The following is a 25,022-nucleotide window of genomic DNA, read 5'->3' on the forward strand; positions in this document are numbered from 1 at the left end:
GGACCACCACAGGACCACTACAGAGTAGGTATTATTTGGGTGGTGGATCATTCTCAGCACTACAGTGACACTGATATGGTGGTGGTGTGTTAGTGTGTATTGTGCTGGTATGAGTGGATAAAACACAGCAATGGTACTGGAGTTTTTAAACACCTCACTGTCACTGCTGGACTGAGAAAAGTCCACCAACCAAAAATATCTAGCCAACAGCGTCCCGTGGGCAGCGTCCTGTGACCACCGATGAAGGTCTAGAAGATGACCAACTCAAACAGCAGCAATAGATGTGCGATCGTCTCTGACTTTACATCTACAAGGTGGACCAACTAGGTAGGACAGTGGAGTGGACAGTGAGTGGACACAGTGTTTAAAAACTCCAGCAGCGCTGCTGTGTCTGATCAACTCACACCAGCACAACACACACTAACACACCACCACCATGTCATTGTTATTGCAGAGCTGAGAATCATCCACCACCTAAATAATACCTGCTCTGTGGGGGTCCTGACCATTAAAGAACAAGGTGAAAGCAGGTTAAAAAAGTATTTAGAGAAACAGATGGACTACAGTCAGTAATTGTAGAACTACAAAGTGCTCCTATATGGTAAGTGGAGCTGATAAAATGGACAGTGAGTGTAGAAACAAGGAGGTGGTTTCAATGTTATAGTTGATCAGTGTATATAAATGTGGCAAAGAGTTATTCACTAAAATGTATTAGTTTAATTGGTGTTTTCCACTACAGAAAACCATTAAAACACCACTGTAAAGTCACCTCCACTGAAATGATCCATTCTCGTAACACTGCATGATCTAATACAGTCAAAGTAGTGAATGTTGGAAATTTAGGCATTTGGAAAAGGGTATTATTTAAGGGAAATTACAAGGTTAAATGCAACAGTGCAACAGTGGCAACCTTCTAAATAAACGTCCAGTACCTTAACTGCTGGGCAATCATTACCACACTGTGTCAACAGATTAAACAGACAAAATAAAGGGTTTTTTTCCCAATATAACTTACATTTGACCTTTTTGCTACTTATTTTCTGTGTGTGGTCCATTTTGTACCTTTGCTCACTATTTTCCTTAAGCATTTTACATTTCCTGCTCTTGGTTTTAGCTGTCATCATAGGTAATCCCTACACACTGCTGTCTCAGGGATTAAAGTGCACACTGGATTAGTTGTGGTTTGTGCGCTTACCCTTGATTTTTTAAATTATGTTATGCACCTTGGAGGGTGAAATATCCAAATCCTATATTATCTTTCTTTGAGGAACATTGTTCATAATTATTTAAATAAATGTCTTACACATTTTTGGCAAATTGGTGATCGTCAGTTTATCTTTGTTAGGCCTTTCATGTATGCTGCTTTTGTACCAGCTAAGGGTTACCTGTTGACATAACTTGTTCCAAATCGCATCATTATTTAATTATGTACTTATTACCAGGCCTAAATTGCTCTTGTCACAACTTTGTTGAAATGTGTTGCAGGCCAAATAATAATAATAATAAAGAAAAGATTCTTAAATTATTACAATATGATGGATTGCTAAAGATGTGAATCTTCTGAATAAATGAATTAATTAATTAATTAAAAAATTATTTTACCTCTTGTTCAGTGATAAAAATTATGTGGGAGGCCAAGACATTAATACTGTGCTCCTTATTGCAGATTGCCTGGCCGGCCACACCTTCAAAACGAGATGAGTGTAAGTGGGCAGGAAAAGACCTAGAAGTAAGTGTTTACTTTTTAGTCCCACCCGAATCTAATCTATTTTAGTATACCTTCATCATTATGGAACTTAAGATTTGTTGTCATTCAGTCTTTAAAAAATTGCAGAACTTTTTGAAAACACAAGGCTGACATGACATGCATGCCCCTTACAAGTGCATGTAAACCTTTGACTTTACTGTATATATAACACATGCACATCTATTACATGTTTACATGCACCATCTGTTTTTATTCCTAAAAGCATTTAATGAAGACTGGAAAGTGGGCAATAATATAATATTACCATTAGGAATGTAATATAACATTTACATTTAGTCTACATTTTCAAACGACAGTGTATGAAAATTCCACTTTTTGCATCGTCCCACTTTTAATATACCTATAACGACCTTAACCAGGCATTAGAAATCCCCATATAGTCTGCATTTTACCCAAGTTTCCTCCCAATCTAGTCGTATTCAATTACCCGATTGCATTACGCTTCCTCTCTACTGATGCTGATCCCCACTGCTGATTGAGGAGAGCGAGACTGTCACACGCCCCCTCCGACACGTGTGCAGTAGCCGACTGCATCTTTTCACCCCCACAAGGCGAGTTAATATGCGGATCAGCCTTGTGAACGGAGAGCCACACCCTGTCCACATTATCCCTCAACCAGCCAGCAGAGGTCGTAATTGCATCAGTTATGAGGTCCCCCTCCGGCTTCCCACCTGGTATGAACAACAAGCCAACCGACGAGTTCAAAATGTCAGCTCTGGTGTGCTAGTTTGTTTTACTACTGCGCCACCTGAGCGGAATCTAGTCCGTTCTTGCTTAGATATGGTCAGTTGTATTTGTTAAGCTCATGTCTATGCTGTTGGCAGCACCAAGACTCTGGTCTCATTTGTGGGCTACCATATTAGACTGGTGTGTTGAGACCCCACCCAAGATATATATTTTCCTAACACAGACACAGTTTCTCATTTTCCCTCAGTTAGTCACAGTTTCTTTTGCATACTTTTCCCAGGTTGTAAATTAATTTGATGTGAAGTGTTATTTAATTTTATGTTTCAGGTTTGTTTTTTCAGCAACCTTGCCTGTCTAACAAATATCGAATAATAATGCTATGTCTGTGATTTACAATAATAATATCCTCCTCTGCGGTAAAAATTTGGTGTTTGTTGTATTTAGGAAACCACAAATGGCTGCGCATTGTAATGCGAGCCGTTTTTGTCTTTGCTGTGTATGCATTCTGTCATTCCTGGTGGAAGTTTATTTACCCGGAGAACAGTGCTTGGCAGATGAGCAAGAACGCAGAGGTCTAGCCTTAATCAAAGAAAGTTTTATTCATGCAGCAAATCTACTATTGCTGTTTGTGTGCTTTTGTGTGTGTTTGTAAGTGTCTGGATGTTCGTGTTCTGTATAAGGTATCTGATGGCAATTTAACGCCTGGGTTATTTGTACTAAAACGAGAGACAGACGGGCAGCATGCTCATCAGAAATAACACACACCACCTGCTCCAGACGTACAAATATTCACATAGTTAATCATCCATCTAATGGGAAAATGTCTTTACATAAATAGCATACAGTGGTGTTCAAAAAAATAGCAGTGATTTAAAAAAAGTGAATAAAGCGCAAAATCATTATAATAACTTTTATTTCCATAAATCCAAATGCACTGAAAATACTACACTTTCAATTCTAAATCAAAACATTAACAAAATGTAGCCAGTTTGTGTTAATCCTTTACAGAAAATTAAGAAAAATTTATATCCGGCTGTTCAAAAAAATAGCAGTGCCAGCATTTTTCTTTAAAAACTCAAAAAATGTATGTATAAACTGAAAATGTTTAAGGTTTCACTTTACTTTAAATTACTGAACTAATATTTAGTGGCATAACAATTGTTTCTGAGATCTGTGTTGCATGGAGTCGACCAACTTCTGGCACCTCTGAACAGGTATTCCAGTCCAGGATGATTAGACTACATTCCACAGTTCTTCTGCAATTTTGGGTTTTGCCTAAAAAAAAAAAAAAACGCGTTTCAGATGTCAGAACACAAGTTCTCTATGGGATTGAGGTCAGGGGATTGAGCTGGCCACTCTATTACCTCAATCTTGTTTGTCTGTAACCAAGATGTTTTGGGTCATTGTCATGTTGAAACACCCATTTTAAGGACATTTCTTCTTCGACATAGGGCAACATGATCTCCTCAAGTATTCTGATATATTTAAACTGATCCATGATCCCTCGTATTTGATAAATAGACGTAACACCATGGTATGAAAAACATCCCATATCATCATTTTGTACCACCGTGCTTTACTGTCTTCACAGTGTACTGTGGCTCGAATTTAGTGCTCGGGGGTCGTCGGCCACTAGACCTAAAAAGAACGATTTTGCTTTCATCAGTCCACAAAATGTTGAGCCATTTCTCTTTGGACCAGTCAATGTGTTCCTTGGCAAATTTGAACCCATTCAGGACACGTCTTTTTCTTAACAACGGGACTTTGCAAGGAGTTCTTGCTGGTAAATTGGCTTCACTTAATCATCTTCTGTACTCTCTGGTAACTCCAGATGTTCCTTGATCTTTCTGGAGGTGATCACTGGCTGAGCCTTTGCTATTTTGGCTATTCTTCAATCCATTCGAACAGTAGTTCCACGCTTCCTTCTGCGTCTTTCAGGTTTTGGTTTTCACTTTAAGGCATTTGAGATCATTTTAGCTGAGCAGCCAATAATTTGCTGCACTTCTCTGTATGTTTTTCCCTCTACAATCAACTTTTTAATCAAAGTACGCTGTTCATCAGTACAGTGTCTGGAACAACCCATTTCATCCAGTATTTCAGAAGGAAATGCACTATGACCAACCTGTGCAACATTTGCCACCCTCCTAACTTAAATAAGGGCCAAAATTGACACCCATTCTTCTGCAGAATGAATGACTTCACCAATTGAACTCCTCACTGCTATTATTTTGAACAACCCCCTTTCAATCAATGCTTCGATTACTCAGAGTGAGCAGCATGCATGTCCTAATTGTTGGGTTTGTTTTGTTTTCATTACTCTACTACACTTTCAAGTGAATTATTTGCAATGTAGAAATATATTTTCTACTAAAAACAGTGATTTATCAGGTTAATGGTGTTGGACTGCTATTTTGTTGAACACCACTGTACATAGACACAGACTACTGAGCTAACATTCAGTAAACACAGCGAAGCACCATATCCCTCCAGGCCACAGCCAGGCTTCCACATGCAGTGTAAATGTTTTGGCAACGGAGTTGTTTAATCTGCTTGTAAGTGAGCGAGTGAGAATGTTTGATTAGGACATAACCAAGTCATTTCCTTCACTGAAGCCTGGAGCCTCTTGATTCTCCCACTGGGCTGAAGTACCAAGCAAGAATAGAGTGTTCCATCTGTTCCTCTGCCAGTGGAATTGGGAATACATGTTGGGGCTAATTGGTTCAAACAATTTGTAGGGGGATGGATAGCCCTCTAAGGTAAACAAATTAAACTTGCTTAACTGAATTCAGCAAAATTATAAACTTAACTTTATGCCACACATTACACCTGGGGTAACTCTACAGTTACAGCTAAGTAGTATTTATTTGAAACATATGTAGATGTGTGGTTTGTTTAGCTATGGGACTATTGCTTTTGCAGGGATTTATACAAAGGTTTTACCAGCATTGTTGCCATCATGGGCGGCACGGTGACTTAGTGGGTAGCACTGTGGCCTCACAGAAAGAAGGTCCTGGGTTCGATCCCCAGTTGATGCGGTCCGGGTCCTTTCTGTGTGGAGTTTGCATGTTCTCCCCATGTCTGCGTGGCTTTCCTCCCACAGTCCAAAAACATGCAGTCAGGTTAATTGGAGACACTGAATTGCCCTATAAGTGAATATGTGTGTGTGTGTGTGTGTGTGTGTGTGTGTGTGTGTGTGTGTGTGTCTGCCCTGCAATGGACTGGTGCCCCGTCCAGGGTGTTACTGTGTGTCTTGCACCCATTGAAAAGCTGGGATAGGCTCCAGCACCCCCCCCCCACACACACACGACCCTAAGTGGATAAGAGAATGAATGAATGTTGCTATCATCATTCAACATTAACAATAACCATTAAAAACATTATGTCAGACAGTGTCACATATTTTACAATGGCACTATCATGACTGCTGGTCCACAGCACTATTCTACTCCTGCACTATTAATTGCTGTCCAATTTATCAATACCATTTAAACACTGGGTAGGATTTCATTAGCTCAGTGGTCCCCAATCACCGGGATGCGGACCGGTACCTGTTCGTGGGTCATTTATTACTGGGCCGCACAGAAAGAATAAATAATTAGAGATCGCTACGAGAGCGTTTACATTTCCAAAAGTCTTTGGGTGTAATTGTCCCCAATCGTTTGTACCAACAGCGATGGTACAAACTGTGCCGGGACATCATCGCTCACTGAGTTAATACCAGGACTATCAGGACAGACTCATGAAGCATGATCTGTCACTCTGTTTATGTCATTGCACATCTCTGGACATTTAATGCCCAAGACACTTTTGTAATTTTTGTATTATATTACATATTGCATATAAATTTATTCCTACCAACATTGTACTACAATACTTAATATTTCTTATGCACCTTGAGCCTATTTAATTAATGATTTTGTTTAAAAGTCATTTCTAACTGAGTCTTTTATTTACTTAATACTTTTTTCTATTGTACCTTGAGCTGTTGTAATACTTGACTTTCCCTCTGGGATTAATAAAGTGATCTATCTATCTATCTATCTATCTATCTATCTATCTATCTATCTATCTATCTATCTATCTATCTATCTATCTATCCATCCATCCATCCATCCATCCATCCATCCATCCATCCATCCATTTATCCATCCATCCATCCATCCATCCATCCATCCATCTAGCTATCTATCACCAATGTCTCGTTGCAGCAAAAAAAGCCCAGGATTCACACTGATTCACACACGCCGGTCCGTGAAATTATATCTTATATGAAACCGGTCCGTGTTGCAAAAAAAGGTTGGGGACCACTGCATTAGCTCATAAATCCACCTTAACTTATTTGTGTTAAGAATTCCAAAACATGGTCTTAAAAGCCTTTTTTGGAGATTTTGTTTATAGCACATTATTTATGTAAACCATTTACTGTTACAGTGTTACACCCCAAAGATGCTTTGTTTGATTTAGATCTGATAACAGGGAAGGCCATTGAATTACACTAAATTTACCGGCATGTTCATGTAACCATTATTTAAATGGCTTGTGCCTTGTGACATGGTGCATTATCATGCTGAAAGTAACCAATATAGGATGAATAATTTGTGGCCATAAATAGATGCACATGGTCGGCAACAATACTCGGATAAGCTGTGGCATTCAAACAAAGCTTGACTGGCATTAGTGGCCTAAAATAAATGCGTCTGTTGACATGAGTCTGGGGATTCACGCTAGCCATGAGAAATTACCCTTACCCTACAATCTGCATTTTGCAACAAAAAAGTCTTTTACAAATCTCACTTGTCCAGACTGGGCAAGCCTGTGCCCACTATTGTCTCAGATTCAGATTTTTAGATGACAGGAGTGGTACCCAATGTTGTCTTCTGATATTTTTGTTTTAAAATGTGCTATAAGCAAAGATTTGAATGGCCTATGATGGTTACCAAGCATAAATTCAAAGACTTTTTATGCAAGTTAGAATGACTCTGCTTGGTCTTATAAACATGATTAATAAAATTAAAAATTAATTACTACATTAATAAAAAAAGAGCAGTTGTCCTGTGTAAACTACAGTTATGTCAATAAACTTATTAAACCTTTTTAGTGTGTGTATTTAACTACACACTTTCAGCCTGTTTGCCTGTAGAAAAAAAAGAATAAGTGTGAAAGAATGCGACAGATGGCAACATCACTTTCTCTTATGTGTTTTAAATGATATTCCTGTCACTTCCCTCAGCAGGCAGTCACGAACCTGACTGCACAATCACTGTTTATACAGATGGGTCGCTTTTGTTAGCTTAACGGTCATTGATGGGTGTGTGTGGGAGTCTACGTGCTTGGGTGTGCACACAAAAGCATTTATATCTTTGTATGGACATGTGTGTAAACCACGTCATTATATACATAACTGTCTGTTTTGTGTGGGTTTCCTGTGCTAAATGGATGTTTGTAATGTATAATATGTGTTTATTATTGTGGAGTCTGTCCTTCCTGTATCTTAATTAAACAGACCTTGAGGCCATTCATGGATTAAACAATCACACACAAGAGTTTCCTCTCTTCCTCACGTATGCCGCAAAGCGGCTGTCCACATGTGCTGACGATTTAACGCTAATCAGAACCAGATACACATGCACATTTACTTGCTAATGAGATTGAACTGAAAGACTAAGATGGATATAACAGGTGAAAATGTAATCAGTCCTTCTGTGGGAACTCAAAGGCATTTTACTGACATGTCTAGGTAAATTATAAAAGCATGGAAGCATTTAAAAGTCTGTTCTGTCTAGAAACTACAGGGTGTATGTCCATGTTTATATCTTGTCAGTGTATCAGTTACTCACTGATTATAGCTGCCCGAATCATTACTGGACATTTATTTGAGATGAGCAATGTGTTTAATATATGCTGGATTTGTACATCAGTATGCTGTTTATTCAATGTCATTACTGATTCAGGGATTTATGTGCTATTAATTATACACTGATCAGCCATAACATTAAAACCACCTCCTTGTTTCTACACTCACTATCCATTTTATCAGCTCCACTTACCATATAGGAGCAGTTCTACAATTACTGACTGTATAAATAAAATAAAGTGAGTGTAGAAACAAGGTGGTGGTTTTTTGTTATGACTAATCTGTGTATATACATACACTATATGACCAGAAACATGCTTATAGTTTTATCATTGGACCACATCCAGTGCTTAACAGAGCCAACACATTCCAAAAAAGTTGGGACGGGGCAATTGTGGGCTAGTAATGAAGTATTATAAGTATGACAATGCAATAATGATGTGATTGTAATCATGATTTTGTACAAAAGCCAAATTACCTCATAGGCAGGGGATTACTTTGGCATACCTTTGTAAAGCATTACATCATGAAGTTACATTACTGTGCAAAAAAGAAGCCTTTTTTAATCATGTCCTCAAGCGGTGCATCTGGGAAGAACCAGTACATAGCACAAACATGTATCAGGGTCGTTGTTTCAGACCAAAGACGAAAAGGACCATCCACAAGCCAGGGTCTGTCATGGTTTGTGTCAGTGCTCTTGGCAAAGGTCATTAACGCTTCTAATCTGACTACTTATTCATTTGATTTTGTTTTCTTTTGGTTAGTGGCTTTTTAGTCACTATATTGTTCTACCTTGATTAAAGTTACAACCCAAGTTGCACCAAAACATTCCGTTTTGGGGGTTGTCTTGCTGTTGCCTCTCCAGTGCACCTGTTGTCACTTTCATTTACACCAAAACAGGTGAAATTGACTCATAATCACTTGGCAATTAGCAAAACTGGGCAGATACATATAACTGAGGTTTAATTGACTTGGAATTATACTATGATGATTAAGTCTTCCTCTTTTTTCCCTATTTTATTTATACATGTTTTCCCAATTTAGCATAGTCAATTTGTCTTCCATTGCTGGGGTATCCCTGATTGTAGTCGATGTGGGTATATTGCTGCTCACGCCTCCTCTGACCCGCGTGCAGCCCTTTGTGGAACCCTTTTTCACCTATGCACTCTGCACAGGTTCCTCTCTATCTGCCAGTCAGGGTCCTTTCAGAGCGTTTGAAGACCCCACCCACATAATCCAGTCATCCCGCCCTAGCAGAACCGTGTCTGCTGCAGGCACTGCCAATTATGCCTGCTAGTTGGCACCCAGTCGACCGGTGGCAACACACAGTTTCAAACCAAGGAGTTTAGAATCTCGGCACTGGTGTGCTAGAGGAATATCCCGCTGCACCACCTGGGCGACTCAAGTCTTCCCTTATTTTTAGAGCAGTGTATTTAAATGCCACCTACAAACACACCATATGACCCAACAACATTGCCCAGTCTTATGCTCTTGTGCCTGAATAGCTAATCTCAGCAGTCATGTTCCTAAATCTATTGGAATGTTTTGCTTGAGTAAGGCAACAAAGTGAAATGACTAAATATTAAGGCCAGTTTCTTAGGATGTGATGTTTTTATGTCATGTATTATAGATTTTGATGAATTTTATATTGTGTCTCACTTTCAGAAGGACTGCTCCAACTTTGTGCGGGTGTTGCAGCAGTATAACCAGACCCACCTGTATGTATGTGGCACTGGAGCATTCCACCCCATTTGTGCTTACCTGGAGATCGGTAAAAGAGCAGAAGTATGTACTCACACACATACATGTTAATTACAATGTTATAGTCACTTTATTTCCAAAGCAACCACGCTCATGTTAAACATCTTTCAAACAAATTCACACACTGACTCGGTGAGGACAGAGAGATAAATTATTCAGAGGCTTTTATATCAGGATAACACTTCTGCTGATGCCTTGTGAGCGATTTCAGAGCAGCGAAGTGCAAAATGAGAGAGGGGGACATTTGTCACAAAAAAGTGATTCATCTGCATAAAATGAGCCGGCTTTTCTCTAGTTGAAAATGCAATGGTTAAACTATAAATTATTTATGCCCCCAGTTTAGGGGCAGAGGTTGGCTTGTTTAAGATAATGTACATCACAAGAAGCTACATTTTTAAATTTTAGACTTTACATACACACATGAGCCAAAACATTAGAATCACCTACCTAATATGCTGTTAAGTACACAGTCAAGTCACATTATTATGACCACTTCCTACTTTCAATGGCGGCAGCGCATAGCTCATGAAAGAAGTCATGTTTTGTGAGCTGGCTTGGTGGGTATATAAGGTGTGCGATAGGCTGCCTGCACATATATCCCTCATTGATGTCATGGGTAAAAGTACCATGGGTAAAATTTTCTTCTTTGGGGCAGATGGGATCCTCCAGCAAGACAATGCGACATGTCACATGACTAGAAATGTCCAACATTGGTTGGAAGAGCATGACCAGGACTTCCAAGTACTACCCTGACCCCCTAATTCCCCAGAACTCAATTCAGCATCGTGGGACCACCTCAATCATCGTCTTTGCACCCTTCAGCAGCTGTGGGATGCACTGCAGTCAGCATGGCCCCAAATACCTATGACAACCTACCAGGACCTTATTGAGTCACTCCCAGCCTGCCTAGATGCTGTCCTTGCTGCACACGGCGGTTACTCTGGATATTAGCTGGTGGTCATAATAACGTAACTCGACTGTATAGCTCCAACCCACCAAGACATGGCAAGACAACAAGGAGAACTGAAGGAGTGCTTTGATCTCCTGTCTAGTTCCACAACATTAACTCAACCACCCATCTCACTGCCACTATATATATATATATACTGTATATATATATATATATATATATATACTGTATATATATATATATATATATATATATATATATATATATATATATATATATATATATATATATATATATATACAGTGGGGGAAATAAGTATTTGATCCCCTGCTGATTTTGTAAGTTTACCCCCTTACAAAGACTTGAACAGTCTATAATTTTTATGGAAGGTTTATTTTAACAGAGAGAGACAGAATATCAACAAAAAATACAGAAAAAAACATTAAATAAAAGTTATAAATTAATTTGTATTTCATTAAGGGAAATAAGTATTTGATCCCCTACCAACCAGCAAGAATTCTGACCCCCACAGACCGGTTATGTGCCCATGATGCACACAAATTAGTCCTGTCCCTGTATAAAAGACTCCTGTCACAGAATCAGTTTCTTCTGTTCAAATCTCTCGACCACCATGGGCAAGACCAAAGAGCTATCAAAGGACGTCAGGGACAAGATTGTAGACCTGCACAAGGCTGGAATGGGCTACAAGACCATCAGCAAGAAGCTTGGTGAGAAAGAGACCACTGTTGGTGCGATAATTCGAAAATGGAAGAAATACAAGATCACAGTCAATCACCCTCACTCTGGAGCTCCACGCAAGATCTCACCTGGTGGGGTAAGAATGATTCTGAGAAAGGTGAGGTCAGTCCAGAATTACACGGGAGGAGCTTGTCAATGATCTCAAGGGAGCTGGGAGCAGAGAAATGCTGGATATGACCCCAAGAACACTATCCCCACCGGGCATTTCTTTGCCTCCAAACACGGCGAGTGGAGTTGATGCCAAAGAGCTCAATTTTGGTCTCATCTGACCATATCACATTCTCCCATGCTTTCTCTGAATCATTCAGGTGTTTATTGGCAAACTTCAGATGGGCCTGTACATGAGCCTTCTTGAGCAAAGGGACTTTGCGGGCACTGCAGGATCTCAATCCATTACGGCGAAGTGTGTTACTAATGGTTTTCTTGGTGACTGTGCTCCCAGCTCCCTTGAGATCATTGACAAGCTCCTCCCGTGTAATTCTGGACTGACCTCACCTTTCTCTTGACTGTGATCTTGTATTTCTTCCATTTTCGAATTATCGCACCAACAGTGGTCTCTTTCTCACCAAGCTTCTTGCTGATGGTCTTGTAGCCCATTCCAGCCTTGTGCAGGTCTACAATCTTGTCCCTGACGTCCTTTGATAGCTCTTTGGTCTTGCCCATGGTGGTCGAGAGATTTGAACAGAAGAAACTGATTCTGTGACAGGAGTCTTTTATACAGGGACAGGACTAATTTGTGTGCCTCATGGGCACATAACCGGTCTGTGGGGGTCAGAATTCTTGCTGGTTGGTAGGGGATCAAATACTTATTTCCCTTAATGAAATACAAATTAATTTATAACTTTTATTTAATGTTTTTTTCTGGATTTTTTGTTGATATTCTGTCTCTCTCTGTTAAAATAAACCTTCCATAAAAATTATAGACTGTTCAAGTCTTTGTAAGGGGGTAAACTTACAAAATCAGCAGGGGATCAAATACTTATTTCCCCCACTGTATATATATATATATATATATATATATATATATATATATATATATATATATATATATATATATATAAATTTGTTAAGGGGGCCCACATTTTTTTTTTGCACTGGGGCCCATGAGTTCCTAGTTACGCCACTGCTGAGGACACTAACTGCTGCAATTTTGCAAGTGGATTTTTTTTCTATTCTTGTTTAAAACAGGACTTTAGCTGCTCAGCAGTCAGTGGTTGCTGCTGTCTGATTCTGTTCTTCATAGTGCATAATGTATTTTCAATAGGAGACAGATCTGGACTGCAGACAGGCTAGTCAAGCACATGCACACTGTGCCTATGAAGCTACCATGTTGGAGTGCATGCAGAATGAGACCTGGCATTGTTTTTTTCTGAAATTACCATTGGAAGACATGTCACCTTGATGGCAGCATGTGTCTCTTTAATATACCAATACACACTTCTATGTCAATGGTACCTTCACACAAATGTTTGTTTGGCACAAACTCATGAGCCATGACCCATCACTGACCATGACCCATCTTTGGTGGATCCTTCTTTTATGCCTAATCGTGATTTCTTCACCTATTACCAATTCATCTGTTCATTATGGGATATTTCAAAAACACTGTATTCTGCATATTTTATCAACTTTTCACTCTCATTTTGCCTATGTTCTAACTTTACACAAAGTTTTTTCAATTTTCTACACCACCAAATTTGTAATACACCCCCAAAAATTATGGAAGGTGGGAGTGAAAAATTTGTATAAATTGGTAATGATTATTCAGTGTTTTCAGGATTTATGTCTGTGTTGCGCCCATGATTATTTAATTTTGATAATATTTGGTTAAATATTTCTTCTCTCTTCTTCAGGACAACATTTACAGGCTAGACATGTCCCACTTTGAGAATGGACGTGGAAAAAGCCCCTATGATCCAAAGATGTTGTCAACCTCCCTGCTGCTTGGTACGTCAGTGCAACAACTTTTGATTTATACACTGGAAAATAGTTCAGGATATCTGAATCTTAACCTTTTTTAATGTTTTTAGATGGGGAGCTATACTCTGGAACGTCAGCAGACTTCATGGGTCGAGATTTTGCTATTTTCAGGACCCTCGGAGATCAGCACCCGATTCGGACTGAGCAACATGATTCCAGATGGTTGAATGGTAAGACAGACCGTGCATTTAAAAGTGAATTGCTGTTTGGAACAAGCTAAGCTGTAGCTGTTAGTATATGTAAGTGTGTATGTGCCTTTGTCTGTAGTGGAGATTAACTGGGCTGGGTTGCTGAATGTTTCCTCTGACAGATTCTCTGAATTAGCGGAGACTTACAAAACACAAAAGGTCAACTTCATTCATAAGAACTGGCTCAAATTTTCCCAGGATGCTAATCCCCTTCATCTGGTCCTGCGATCGTTTCTTATTTCATCCATCAAATACCCAAACGCCGGGTCCGCATCACTGCCATAAATACTGGCTTAAAGTCATGAAAAAAGATGCTTATGTGAAGGTTTTTTTCACACCTTAATCCCCGTCATCTGTTGCCAGGGATACATCAGATCTCACTTTTTGTGCCATTCTGAATTCTGTCTCCTCTTCACAAAAGAGCCAATGTCGTTTGCAGGATTAGTTGGACGGCTATTCTATCAAGCCCTTATCAATAGACACAGTCTCCTCACAAACCTAACACACTGCATTCGGAAGCTATTATGTGACACTTGTTCCATTTGGATTAAAAAAGCTTGAAGTCTGAAGCATGCATTAGTCTCCCATTTCAATAGTATTTTAATACATGGGAAGTCTGCTGGAGTAAAGTTACAAATTATGCCCCTCACCACCCACCCCCCGCCATGCCTAAATTGGTCTTGTGAAATACTTAAGTACTCATAATGTGTTTTTATTTAAGCATTGATTAACTTCTTCTTAAATAGTTGATTCTGATATACACCACTGCCACCCGTGCTGGCCAAGTAGGGCTGAGACTGAGGTGTAGTCTCTGACCAAATCTTTTCTTTGCCCACAATGGAGTCACAGAAAGTGCTGCTACACAAATTATTCATCCATCTGCTCAACTAGACAGCAGAGGCCACAACAGACACAGCAAATCGTGGCCAGTCGATAGCATGGCTGAGATTCGAACACGGATCCCAGCTGTGGTGGGCTATATACTGCGCTTTATACTGCTTAACACATTTATGGACATGAACATAAAGAAACACACACAGAGTAATCCAGTGGTAAATGCGAGCATGAGCTTTTCATTCCACTCTTAAGCCCTATATCCCTTAAGAACCAGTGTGGTGTAATAAAACGCAGCATATGTTGATGTGCCTGGACCACAACTGTGATGATTGTAACTTACAGTATGTTTTAAAAAGAATGTGTTTGTGTGTGTGAGTGCTATTTGTATTTTTGGAGTATTTAGTCTAACGTAAGATCCAGTCAGTGATGTGTTATATCACTCCCATATGCTTTCAATTTCTTAATAGCTTAGTCACAGGTTTGCAAGGCATAGAGCTTTTGCATCCTGTCAACACTGTAATTTATTGGGATTACTGCTGACAAGTTCCCGATGTGTCTTTTTTGCAAGATCCCAAGTTTGTTGGCATTCATCTCATTCCTGAAAGTGATAACCCAGAGGATGACAAAATCTTCCTGTTCTTCAAAGAAAATGCCATGGATGGAGAACATACAGGGAAAGCTACCATTTCAAGAATTGCACAACTGTGTAAGGTAACAATATGCATACTTTTACAGTTTTAGCCATGCATAAACACATCTACAGTTGCAGTGAAAACATGAATTGTGCGGCATTAGCAAGGTTTTTATATTTAAATACTTATGAAATACAATCTGATCACAAAACTACAAGTAATATGTATTAATACAATGATAATGTTTTTAATGTAATAACAAAAAATTTACAAGCCTGAACACACAAACTCTCACACTAAGTTTAATAAAGCATGTGTATCATAAAGCTACAATGATCAGAGGTTTGAGCAGGGATGTTAGTACGGAGTAATAAACAAAAAAAAGAATCGGCCATTTGTTGATTTTGTTGAACTTTTATATTACTAACAAAAGGAGAAGGTAATGACTTAATGCTTTCATTGATCAAATTGATTGTATTTTGTAAATATAAACAACTTTTGAATATGATATCTGCTTGAATAAGCTGGTACATGGGCAAAAGAAGAGTAAAACGTTTATAGAATTTATATAGAAGTTATATATGGGAAACATAATAGGAAAACGCAGAGGAATTCATAACAAGTGAGGGTATAATGATTTGCTATAGAAGGAGGAACCATAAAGATTCATAAAGATTTATAAAGATGGGACCTAGCTAACAACGTTGTGCCAAACTTCATAAGAGAATTGTCAATCAATTCAAAACACTTTAAAATGTATGGTGCGAATTGTAAGAGGCAAATCAGACAACCGCACTTCAGGACTGTTTAGCAGCTGAAGTGTTGTATCAAGCAACAATCGACAACAATTAATATTCTCACAAATTATTAAAAAATGACAGATCTATGTTCCAACTTTTGAGTGTGTTGCAGGCATTAAATTCTATTTTTATATCGACAAAATACTGTTAAGTTGGTCAATAAAAACATTGGATTTTTCGTACTAGAGAATCAATTTTGAGTCACCAATTCTTGTTTTTTAGTGTATTTTACAACTTTTCCACACAAAACTAAAATTTGTTCTTTAAACTTAAGTCACAGAAATATAGAGAAAACAAAAAAACTATTTTCCACAGGAGTGGGTTTCCCTGAAAAGAACAATTCTCTTTGAACTGAATTTGCAACTACCACAGACACACTCCAGATTCCAGAAGCATGAAGGCTGTTCTAGCTATACTGATGTCTATTCTTAATAGAATGTCCACTTTTTGTGCTATATAATGAATTTAAAATGATTATACTAAAAGCAGTTTTTATATAATGAATGCATTTGTGTGATATTTCCACAGAATGACGAGGGAGGACATAGAAGTCTAGTGAACAAATGGACTACATTTCTAAAAGCTAAACTCACCTGTTCAGTTCCAGGGCTCAATGGAATAGACACACACTTTGATGAACTACGTAAGTAGGCATTTTTTTATTTCTTTTTTTTAAACACAAAACAGCCATAAAACCTGTCTAAGAAAAATATTTTGCAATTTTCTGTCCTTTCAGAGGATGTATTTTTAATGAGTGCCAAAGACCCAAAGAACCCTGTAATTTATGCTGTCTTCACTACCTCCAGGTAATACTAAACACCAAACACTCTTTTTATGGCAGAACATGTATTTAATTTAATGACCAGGATGCATCTGATCTGTTTTTATCTTATTTTGCTTTGTTTGTAAAAGAAAGACCCTTCCATTTCATATTTAGCCTCCATTTATACCTGCTGCCTGATCAGCAGCTTCTTAGCCAAGTCTGGAGGAAATGTGATTATGATAGGAAGGTGGGTGAATCAAAAGCAGAAAAACTATTTACATGATAGAGGAAGTCTCTAAAGATGATAAATGGGCATGCATTGTATTCACACATATTGCTTGTGTGTGTATGTACGTAAGAGATTAGGAAAAGAACAAGGACATCACGATTAATCACTGTCATATTAACAAAAGCAGAGCAGCCAGTGTTTCAGACAGACCCAGTGCAGTATTCCTGCCTGGTTGCATCTTATATGCAAAAAAGAGAAAGAAATTGACCCTCAAAATTCAATTACCAGCTTGGAGGAATTAGTTCGATTTAATTGGCTTTCTAAGTGCTTGTGAAGATAAATTGAAGTGCATTCTGGGACCAGCATTTAATATTACCACTTAATGAGGCTCGAAGGCTTTAGCACTGAATCAATGTTTTATTCAAGTGTGGGTGAGCATAATAACTGTATGTGTATGTGTAAAACCTCTGCTGTGTGTGTGTGTGTGTGTGTGTGTGTGTGTGTGTGTGTGTGTTTCTGACTGAGTGGAACAGAATTAGTGTTCACTTTGTGCTAATTAAAAATTTACAAATGCTTTTCCATTTGTTTTACATACATAATTACTCTTTCACCCACTAAAACACATGCACATAGTCAATCACACACACTTTTGTACAGCACCATGAAAATATAGTTTCCCTCACCAGATTTTCCTTATTTTTGTGTTTGTCACATCACACGGTTTAAGACAGGGGTGCCCAATACGTCGATCGTGATCTACCAGTCGATCGCGATCTACAAATTGATCGCACTGTGCAGGCTTCATTCAAACAGGTCAACGTGATTAACATGAAATGTGGCCACTGTTTCTTTAATTTGCGGTTTGTTACCATAGCTATGCCTCAGTCTGCCTAAAGCAGGCATGTTCAAAGTCCGGCCCACGGGCCAATCACGGCCCAAGGTCGGATTTAATATGGCCCGTGTCTTTTGTCTTAAACTGCATTACTTGTGGCCAACCAAAACAGAAACAAAATAAATTATACTAATTCAAGATGCAATTCCCCTTTCTACCAGATGGTGGCACCAACACGGTGTAAGTACGCATTCACATGAGAAACGGCAAAACCGTGAATGAGACGTACTCATTGATATGACATGATAAAAGCGACACAGGCTGTACGAACAGCAATTAACGTGGACAAAATTTAACGTGAGGTATTGTAAAACAACTACCCAAGAATTTGAGTGGTGGAGAGAACTTATGCCCAGTAATAATTTAGAGAAACTCAGAGTTCCTGTGTCGTTCTTTTAGTGCGCAAAGTCTTTTATTTTACAGAGTTTCTGAAAGTTTTAAAGTTCAGTTTGAAATTCAAATAGCTTGTTCTGTATGTTCTAAATTGTTCATTTGTTCGCTGTATGAAAATAAAATTATTAAATAACAGTGTATTTATATGCATATTTTATTGTTTAAAATAATGTCATCAGGGACTGTTGGCTCTCGGGCACTTTCACATTATCAAATCTGGCCCTCCTAGAAAAAAGTTTGGACACCACTGCTAATCTTGTAAGTCTTCATTCATCAGTAGCCAGTTTGCGCCATATTTCCATTTTTCCTTTTGTAACCTACACCGTTTGTGAAGATGAGTGCGCAACCAATCACAAAGGACCCAAAAACAATTCAATTCGGGCAAGACCACTGCAAAGACAGCTATTTCATTCATATGTGGACGAAGCTGACGAAGAAAGTTTAACCCTACAATCTGACATATGAAGTCAAGGGCCTCTGCTGGACAATTTTGGAACTTGCTGGCTGAGGAAAAATATCCGAACATAAGACAAATGTGCCGCATATTTGACAGCATTTTTTGGATCACACTACTTGTGTGAATCAGCCTTTTCCCACATAAAAATAATTAAGTCTAAGTATCGGTTCACTCTTACTGATGAACACTTGGAAGACTGCTTGAGAATTGGCATCAGCAGCTAGTGCTATTGTTTTTACTACATAAACCTGGCTGACACCATTCAGTGCAAATCATCAAAATAAGGTTCCTGTGATTTTTCAGTCGCTTGCCCTGTAATGCTGAATATCAATATAGGAACTGAAGCAGATTTTAAAAAAGCTTTAAAGCTTTTTTAAAAAATGATGAGGCCAACCTTTTTAAAAAGTAGATCGCGATGACCTGTCGACTGAAATAGCAGATCTGAAGCCACGAAAGTGTGGGCACCCCTGGTTTAAGATATTAAATGGCTATTTCACTGATTGGACAAAAAGGTTCCGCAACATAATCTAGACACATGAAAAATTAACAGCAATATTTAACAGCAATATTGCAACCAAATGCTTTCAGTAACTGCGGTAACATTGTTGTGGAGAATCCTGGCTAACTTAGCTTTGTGGAATTGTTTTAATTCAGATACACTGAAGGGAATTTATACATACTGTAAAATGCCTCTTAGAGCTCCTGCCACAGCATCTCAGTTGTTTTGGTAGAGAGCAGAATTTATGATCCCACCAATTATAACAAGTTACACAGGCCATGAAGCAGCAAAGCATTTTCAGTTTATGACACTAGTAGCACCATATCTGGCTGAAGGTATACGTTAACTATAAAAGTATAAAAAAGTACAAGTAACTATAAAGGCAATTATGTTTATGCAAATAAATGCAATTGCAAGTACTTATTACAGCACTGTATTCTAAGTAATCTAAAATTTTGTGGCACTGTGGTGAAGTGAGTAGATTTGGTGATGCACAGCTTCACTGCAGATCTGATTAGAAGCAAAACGTTTTCTTTTTATACTTCACAGTAACATCTTTCAAGGATCAGCTATCTGCATGTACAGCATGGCTGACATCAGGCGGGTGTTTCTGGGCCCCTATGCCCACAGAGATGGGCCAAACTACCAGTGGGTGCCCTTCCAAAGCAGAGTGCCCTATCCCCGCCCAGGCACAGTGAGTTTTATTTATTTATTTGTAGCTACTACAGTAGTAAAATATTTCTCTTGTTAATTTAGCAAGCCACTGGACAGCATAGCACCGTGCTACTTTTGCTTAAAGGGATACATAATTTCTCAACCTGTCAAATACTAACAACACATGGAGGTCTGGCATTTAGACCTATTAGTGAATGCAACTGTTAAGATGCAGCTCAGCCGCTCAGGTGGCGCAGCGGTAAAAGACACGCGCTGCAACCAGAGCTGGATTTCGAAGGAGCGTCGTTTCGAATCCAGCTCTGCCTTCACGGTCGAGGCTGGGTGGCTATGGACAACGATTGGCCGGTTGTCCGGGTGGGGGGCGGGACATAAGACCGTAGGGGATGCTCTCTCAGGAACGGGGCGGTTGCGCCCTCTGCTGGCTGGTTGGTGGCGCCTGTATGCAGACGGGAGGGGGTGTGGCGGAGTGTGTGATCCTCCGTGCACAGTACTCTGCCACGCTACACTCGTCAAGTGTGGGTGATAAGACGGTCGATTGGCTGTGCACGTTTCGGAGGAGGCGTGGAACGGCCTCGTCAGCCCCAATCAGGAGCAGGAATCCGCACTAATGAGATGTCTGATCTCTGATGGGACGAAATTGGACGTGCTAAATTAAAAAAAAAAAAAAAAATTCCGCTAGCACACCAGTGCCGAGATTCTGAACTCCTCGGTGTTGCCACCGGTCGGCTGGGCGCCATCTGGCGGGCATAATTGGCAATGTCTGCAGCAGATACTAATTGGCCACCGTATCTGCAGGGTGGGGACCAGACTATGGGTGGGTGGGTGGGTGGGTGGGTGGGTCTTCATACGCTGTGTAAGGACCCTGATTGGCAGAAGAGACGACTGTGCAGAGTGCAGGGGCGAGAAGAGGAGGGCTGCTGTGCTCTCCTCGGATGCAATCGGGTATCCCTCAGCAGGGGAAGACAAATTGAGTGCTCTAAATCGGGAGGAAAATGGGGGAAAAATGCATTTAAAGAATCATCCAGAATGCCAACATTTAGGTTAATTATAAATTAGTTACTGGATTATATTCATGTTAAGGTATTAACTCCTCTCTTTAACACCTTCTGTTCCAGTGCCCCAGTAAAACCTTTGGTGGCTTTGACTCCACCAAAGATCTTCCAGATGATGTAATCATGTTTGCTCGTCTGCATCCTGCCATGTATAACCCAGTGCAGCCTATAGGTGGTCGGCCTATTGTGGTGCGCACAGATGCTGAGTACCAGTTTACTCAGCTGGTGGTGGACCGTGTGGAGGCTGAGGATGGACAGTATGATGTCATGTTTATCGGAACAGGCTAGTAAACTCTCATCAAACCATCACATTTCATGTACATCAGCGTAGGTTGTGTGTTTAGCTTAATTAAACCTAAGCCCAGACATCCAGGTGGTGCAACAGTAAAGCATTATTATCAGGAGAGTATAAGCTGTACCAATACAATAGCCATCCTTCACCATAGTCTTTACTATAAATTCAATTTAACTGCATAGTCTTTTACATTGTTGTGGAACATTTTAAGGTTTTAATTCAGATACACTGGAGGGAATTCATACATATAATGCTTTTAGAGATCCTGCTACAGCATATTAGTTTTTGGTAGAAAGCAGAATTCATGATTCAATCAATTACAACATGTTACCCAGGCCTTGAAGTAGCAAAGCATTTCCTCCTTATTACACTAGTAGCACCATATTTGACTGAATTTTCTTTTCTAATTGTTAAAAGCTTTGAGTGGCATTGAGTTTAAACGGCGTTGAGTTTTAAGGTATTTTTTTTCCATAAGGATTATGTGAAACCTGTTAATGTGTTCCATGGCCCTGTGGAACTGCATATATTTTAGGCTAATGTAAAACAATGGGGTTGTTTTCGACACTTAAACACTGAAAATAACTATATATATATATATATATATATATATATATATAATTATATAAATAAATTTATATAATATAAAAAACACTGAAATACAATTAAAAACAGTTAAAAATAAATATATTGCAACAAAACCGGCACTTTGCCTTTACTTCTTTTTTATTTTCTTATGCTTGGTAATTGGTGGAAAGAACAAATAAGCGGTAATAATTAAGAGAGGTTTAGTGTTTGTGTCGTTCTGTTTTAATACATTTCATTACAAAGTTACATTATTTTTTTTATGATAAGTGTTTTAGACTTTCTCGGAAAAGCTGATTCTGATTCTTACAATTTCTCAGAAGCCTGACTGTAACACAAGTTTAAAAGTAAAACAGGAGGAAAATCCAGCTGAACACAGACACGTGGAGCTTTCAGAGTAACGTTTATTGACGTTTATTCCACACAAATGCAGATTCATCTCATGTTAGCATGACGGTTTACTGCACCGCTCAAGCCGAGCACTGAGCAAAGCAGCAGTCGCACACACATCTAGTTTAAGGGAAACGTTAAGTTTAAGGGTACAAATTTCTCGATGAAGATTTCAAAGATTCAAAGATTTTGAGTTTAGGGGATGTTGAGTTAAGTACCACTGTATTTAGTTAATTGGTTGAGTAAGTAACTAAGGGGCAATTATTTTGAGAAATTAGAAAAGATTAAATACTTTTTTATAGCACTGTATTTTAAGTAATCTAAAATTAGGTGGCACTAAGGCAGCAGGTAGTTTTGGTGACACACAGCTCCACTACAGATCTGATTACAATAAGCAAAAAATTTTTACTTACTTTATATATATATATATATATTTTTTTTTTTTTTTTTTTTTTTTATGCATTTTCTCCCCATTTTCCCCATTTAGCGCACTCAATTTTTGTCTTCCGCTGCTGATAGATGCCAGATTGCATCCGAGGAGAGCACGTCACTGTACTCATTCGACACGTGCACAGCCGTCCTCTTCTCGCCCATGCATTCTGTGTTATTGGTTGTTAATGTTATTGGTTGAACGTGTAGCCACTGATGCACCACTGCTTTCACATCATCATCACTTGAAAATCTTCTTCCCCTTAAAGCTTTTTTGAATGGTCCAAAAAGGTGGAAATTAGTTGGCACTAAATCCGGACTATAAGCTCTCTCAGTCTCTCAGACACGACCGATTACTTCTCCTCCCACCCTCACCGTTTCCAACCAAAATATAAAAGTGTGGAAACTTTTTGATCCCTCGTATGTACAGTATATTATATTGTTTGCACTTGTGTTGCATATATTGTCATGCCTATTTATTAAGCAAGTATTTACATTTTGAGCATTTAGCAGATGCCTTTATCCAAAGCGACTTACATTACAGTTACAGGATACAGTCTGAGCAATTGAGGGTTAAGGGCCTTGCTCAAGGGCCCAAGAGCAGCAACCTGGCAGTGGTGGGGCTTGAACCAGCGACTTTCTGGTTACTAGTTCAGTACCTTAACCACTAGTTAAGCTCCGGCTTGCCGTTTACTCTGCATTTACTCTGCATTGTCTCAGTAATAAATGTAAAAAATTGATGACACAGCATATGCACATGATTCATTGGCTGTAGTCCAAAGTGAATTAAATGCGCTATATAGTATATACCAACCATATGTAGTCTACTAATTAGACATATTATTTAATATGGTAGGGTGGGGTTTGGAAAACAGCATACTCAAAGAATGGCTGTTACTGTGAGCTCTGTCTTTAGAGTCCTAAAATTCACATTTCACATTCACACATTCACACGTTGGATCATGCCCCATTGAGACTTCACTCACACCCAACGTTAAGCCAAAATCCCTCTCTTAGGTTCTGTTAGTATCCAGTATATGCAATAACCAACTCATGTAGATGCGCTTTAACATACAGAGTTGATCACAAACATCAGCTGTTGGTTGGTTAACCGTATTGTTGCTGTTTTGCCGACAGATATGGGCACAGTTCTAAAGGTGGTGACCATCCCCAGGGAAAGTTGGCATGATCTGGAGGAGGTGGTGCTTGAGGAGATGACCGTCTTCAGTGTAGGCTCCTAATGAAAAATAATTATTAAAAAGTAACTTTTTACTACAGCAAGTGAGCAAAATAAATAAATCTAAATTTATTTTCCCCACATAGATGCCAACCGCAATCACTGCTATGGAACTGTCTACTAAACAGGTTTGTCTGCTCATGGATGTTGGCTGACAGCATTTAGCATAACAAAATTTGATGTTAGTTTGACCACAATGCTTTGTGTTGCTCTGCATCAACAGCAACAGCTATACCTGGGTTCAGATATGGGAATATCGCAAATGCCACTGCATCGCTGTGAGGTGTATGGAAAAGCATGTGCTGAATGCTGTTTGGCCAGAGATCCGTACTGCGCCTGGGACGGCACAGAGTGCTCCAGATACTTTCCCACTGCTAAGAGGTCAGACACAATCAATCGTATTTATTATCCTGAGCAGTTACTCTCAGCCATAAACACTTCCATTTGTGTTTACTTGTGATTGCCAACAAATCTGTTCGATTTCTGGCATATTAAGAATTTATCATTGTTTTGTGTACTGCATTTGTGTCCATGATGGATGATTTGTATACACCGCTCCATGTTGCCTGCTTTAGACACCTGGTTTTAAGTACGCAAAAGCATTGGTCAATTTATGTGACAACCAGTTCTTATAACCATTTGGCTTTTGAAAAACAACTGTTCTTAAAAAGTATGTAAATGTTCAAAAATCTAATTAACATATTTAGTATACTCCAACAACCTATAGTCTCAATCATCCCAGTTTTTTCCAGTTTCAACTAAGATAATACAACCCCAAATCAGAAAAAGTTGGGACAGTATGGAAAATGCTAATAAAATAAAAATGCAGTGTTCCTTACATTTACTTTGACTTTTATTTGATTGCAGACAGTTTGAACCCAAGATATTTCATGTTTTATCTGCTCAACTTCATTTCATTTATTAATATACCTCCATTCCTGCATTTCATGTCT

General features: G+C 39.0%; 1 protein-coding gene across 7 annotated transcripts in view; it reads left to right on the forward strand.

Annotated features, from left to right (window-relative positions):
- The window catches only part of sema3aa (sema domain, immunoglobulin domain (Ig), short basic domain, secreted, (semaphorin) 3Aa), a 67,706-nt gene that overhangs the window by 33,086 nt on the left and 9,598 nt on the right, over positions 1 to 25,022 (forward strand). For all 7 annotated transcript variants that reach the window (XM_063005070.1, XM_063005099.1, XM_063005077.1 and 4 more), the window contains 12 exons: positions 1,667 to 1,729; positions 9,975 to 10,094; positions 13,593 to 13,686; positions 13,770 to 13,889; positions 15,313 to 15,455; positions 16,705 to 16,819; positions 16,913 to 16,982; positions 19,959 to 20,103; positions 21,200 to 21,419; positions 23,970 to 24,061; positions 24,156 to 24,197; positions 24,293 to 24,450. In XM_063005070.1, the coding sequence (XP_062861140.1) occupies positions 1,667 to 1,729; positions 9,975 to 10,094; positions 13,593 to 13,686; positions 13,770 to 13,889; positions 15,313 to 15,455; positions 16,705 to 16,819; positions 16,913 to 16,982; positions 19,959 to 20,103; positions 21,200 to 21,419; positions 23,970 to 24,061; positions 24,156 to 24,197; positions 24,293 to 24,450 (1,382 nt within the window). The remainder of the gene's footprint in view (positions 1 to 1,666; positions 1,730 to 9,974; positions 10,095 to 13,592; positions 13,687 to 13,769; positions 13,890 to 15,312; positions 15,456 to 16,704; positions 16,820 to 16,912; positions 16,983 to 19,958; positions 20,104 to 21,199; positions 21,420 to 23,969; positions 24,062 to 24,155; positions 24,198 to 24,292; positions 24,451 to 25,022) is intronic.

Source organism: Trichomycterus rosablanca, chromosome 1 (genome assembly GCF_030014385.1).
Source record: "Trichomycterus rosablanca isolate fTriRos1 chromosome 1, fTriRos1.hap1, whole genome shotgun sequence".
NCBI lineage: Eukaryota > Metazoa > Chordata > Actinopteri > Siluriformes > Trichomycteridae > Trichomycterus > Trichomycterus rosablanca.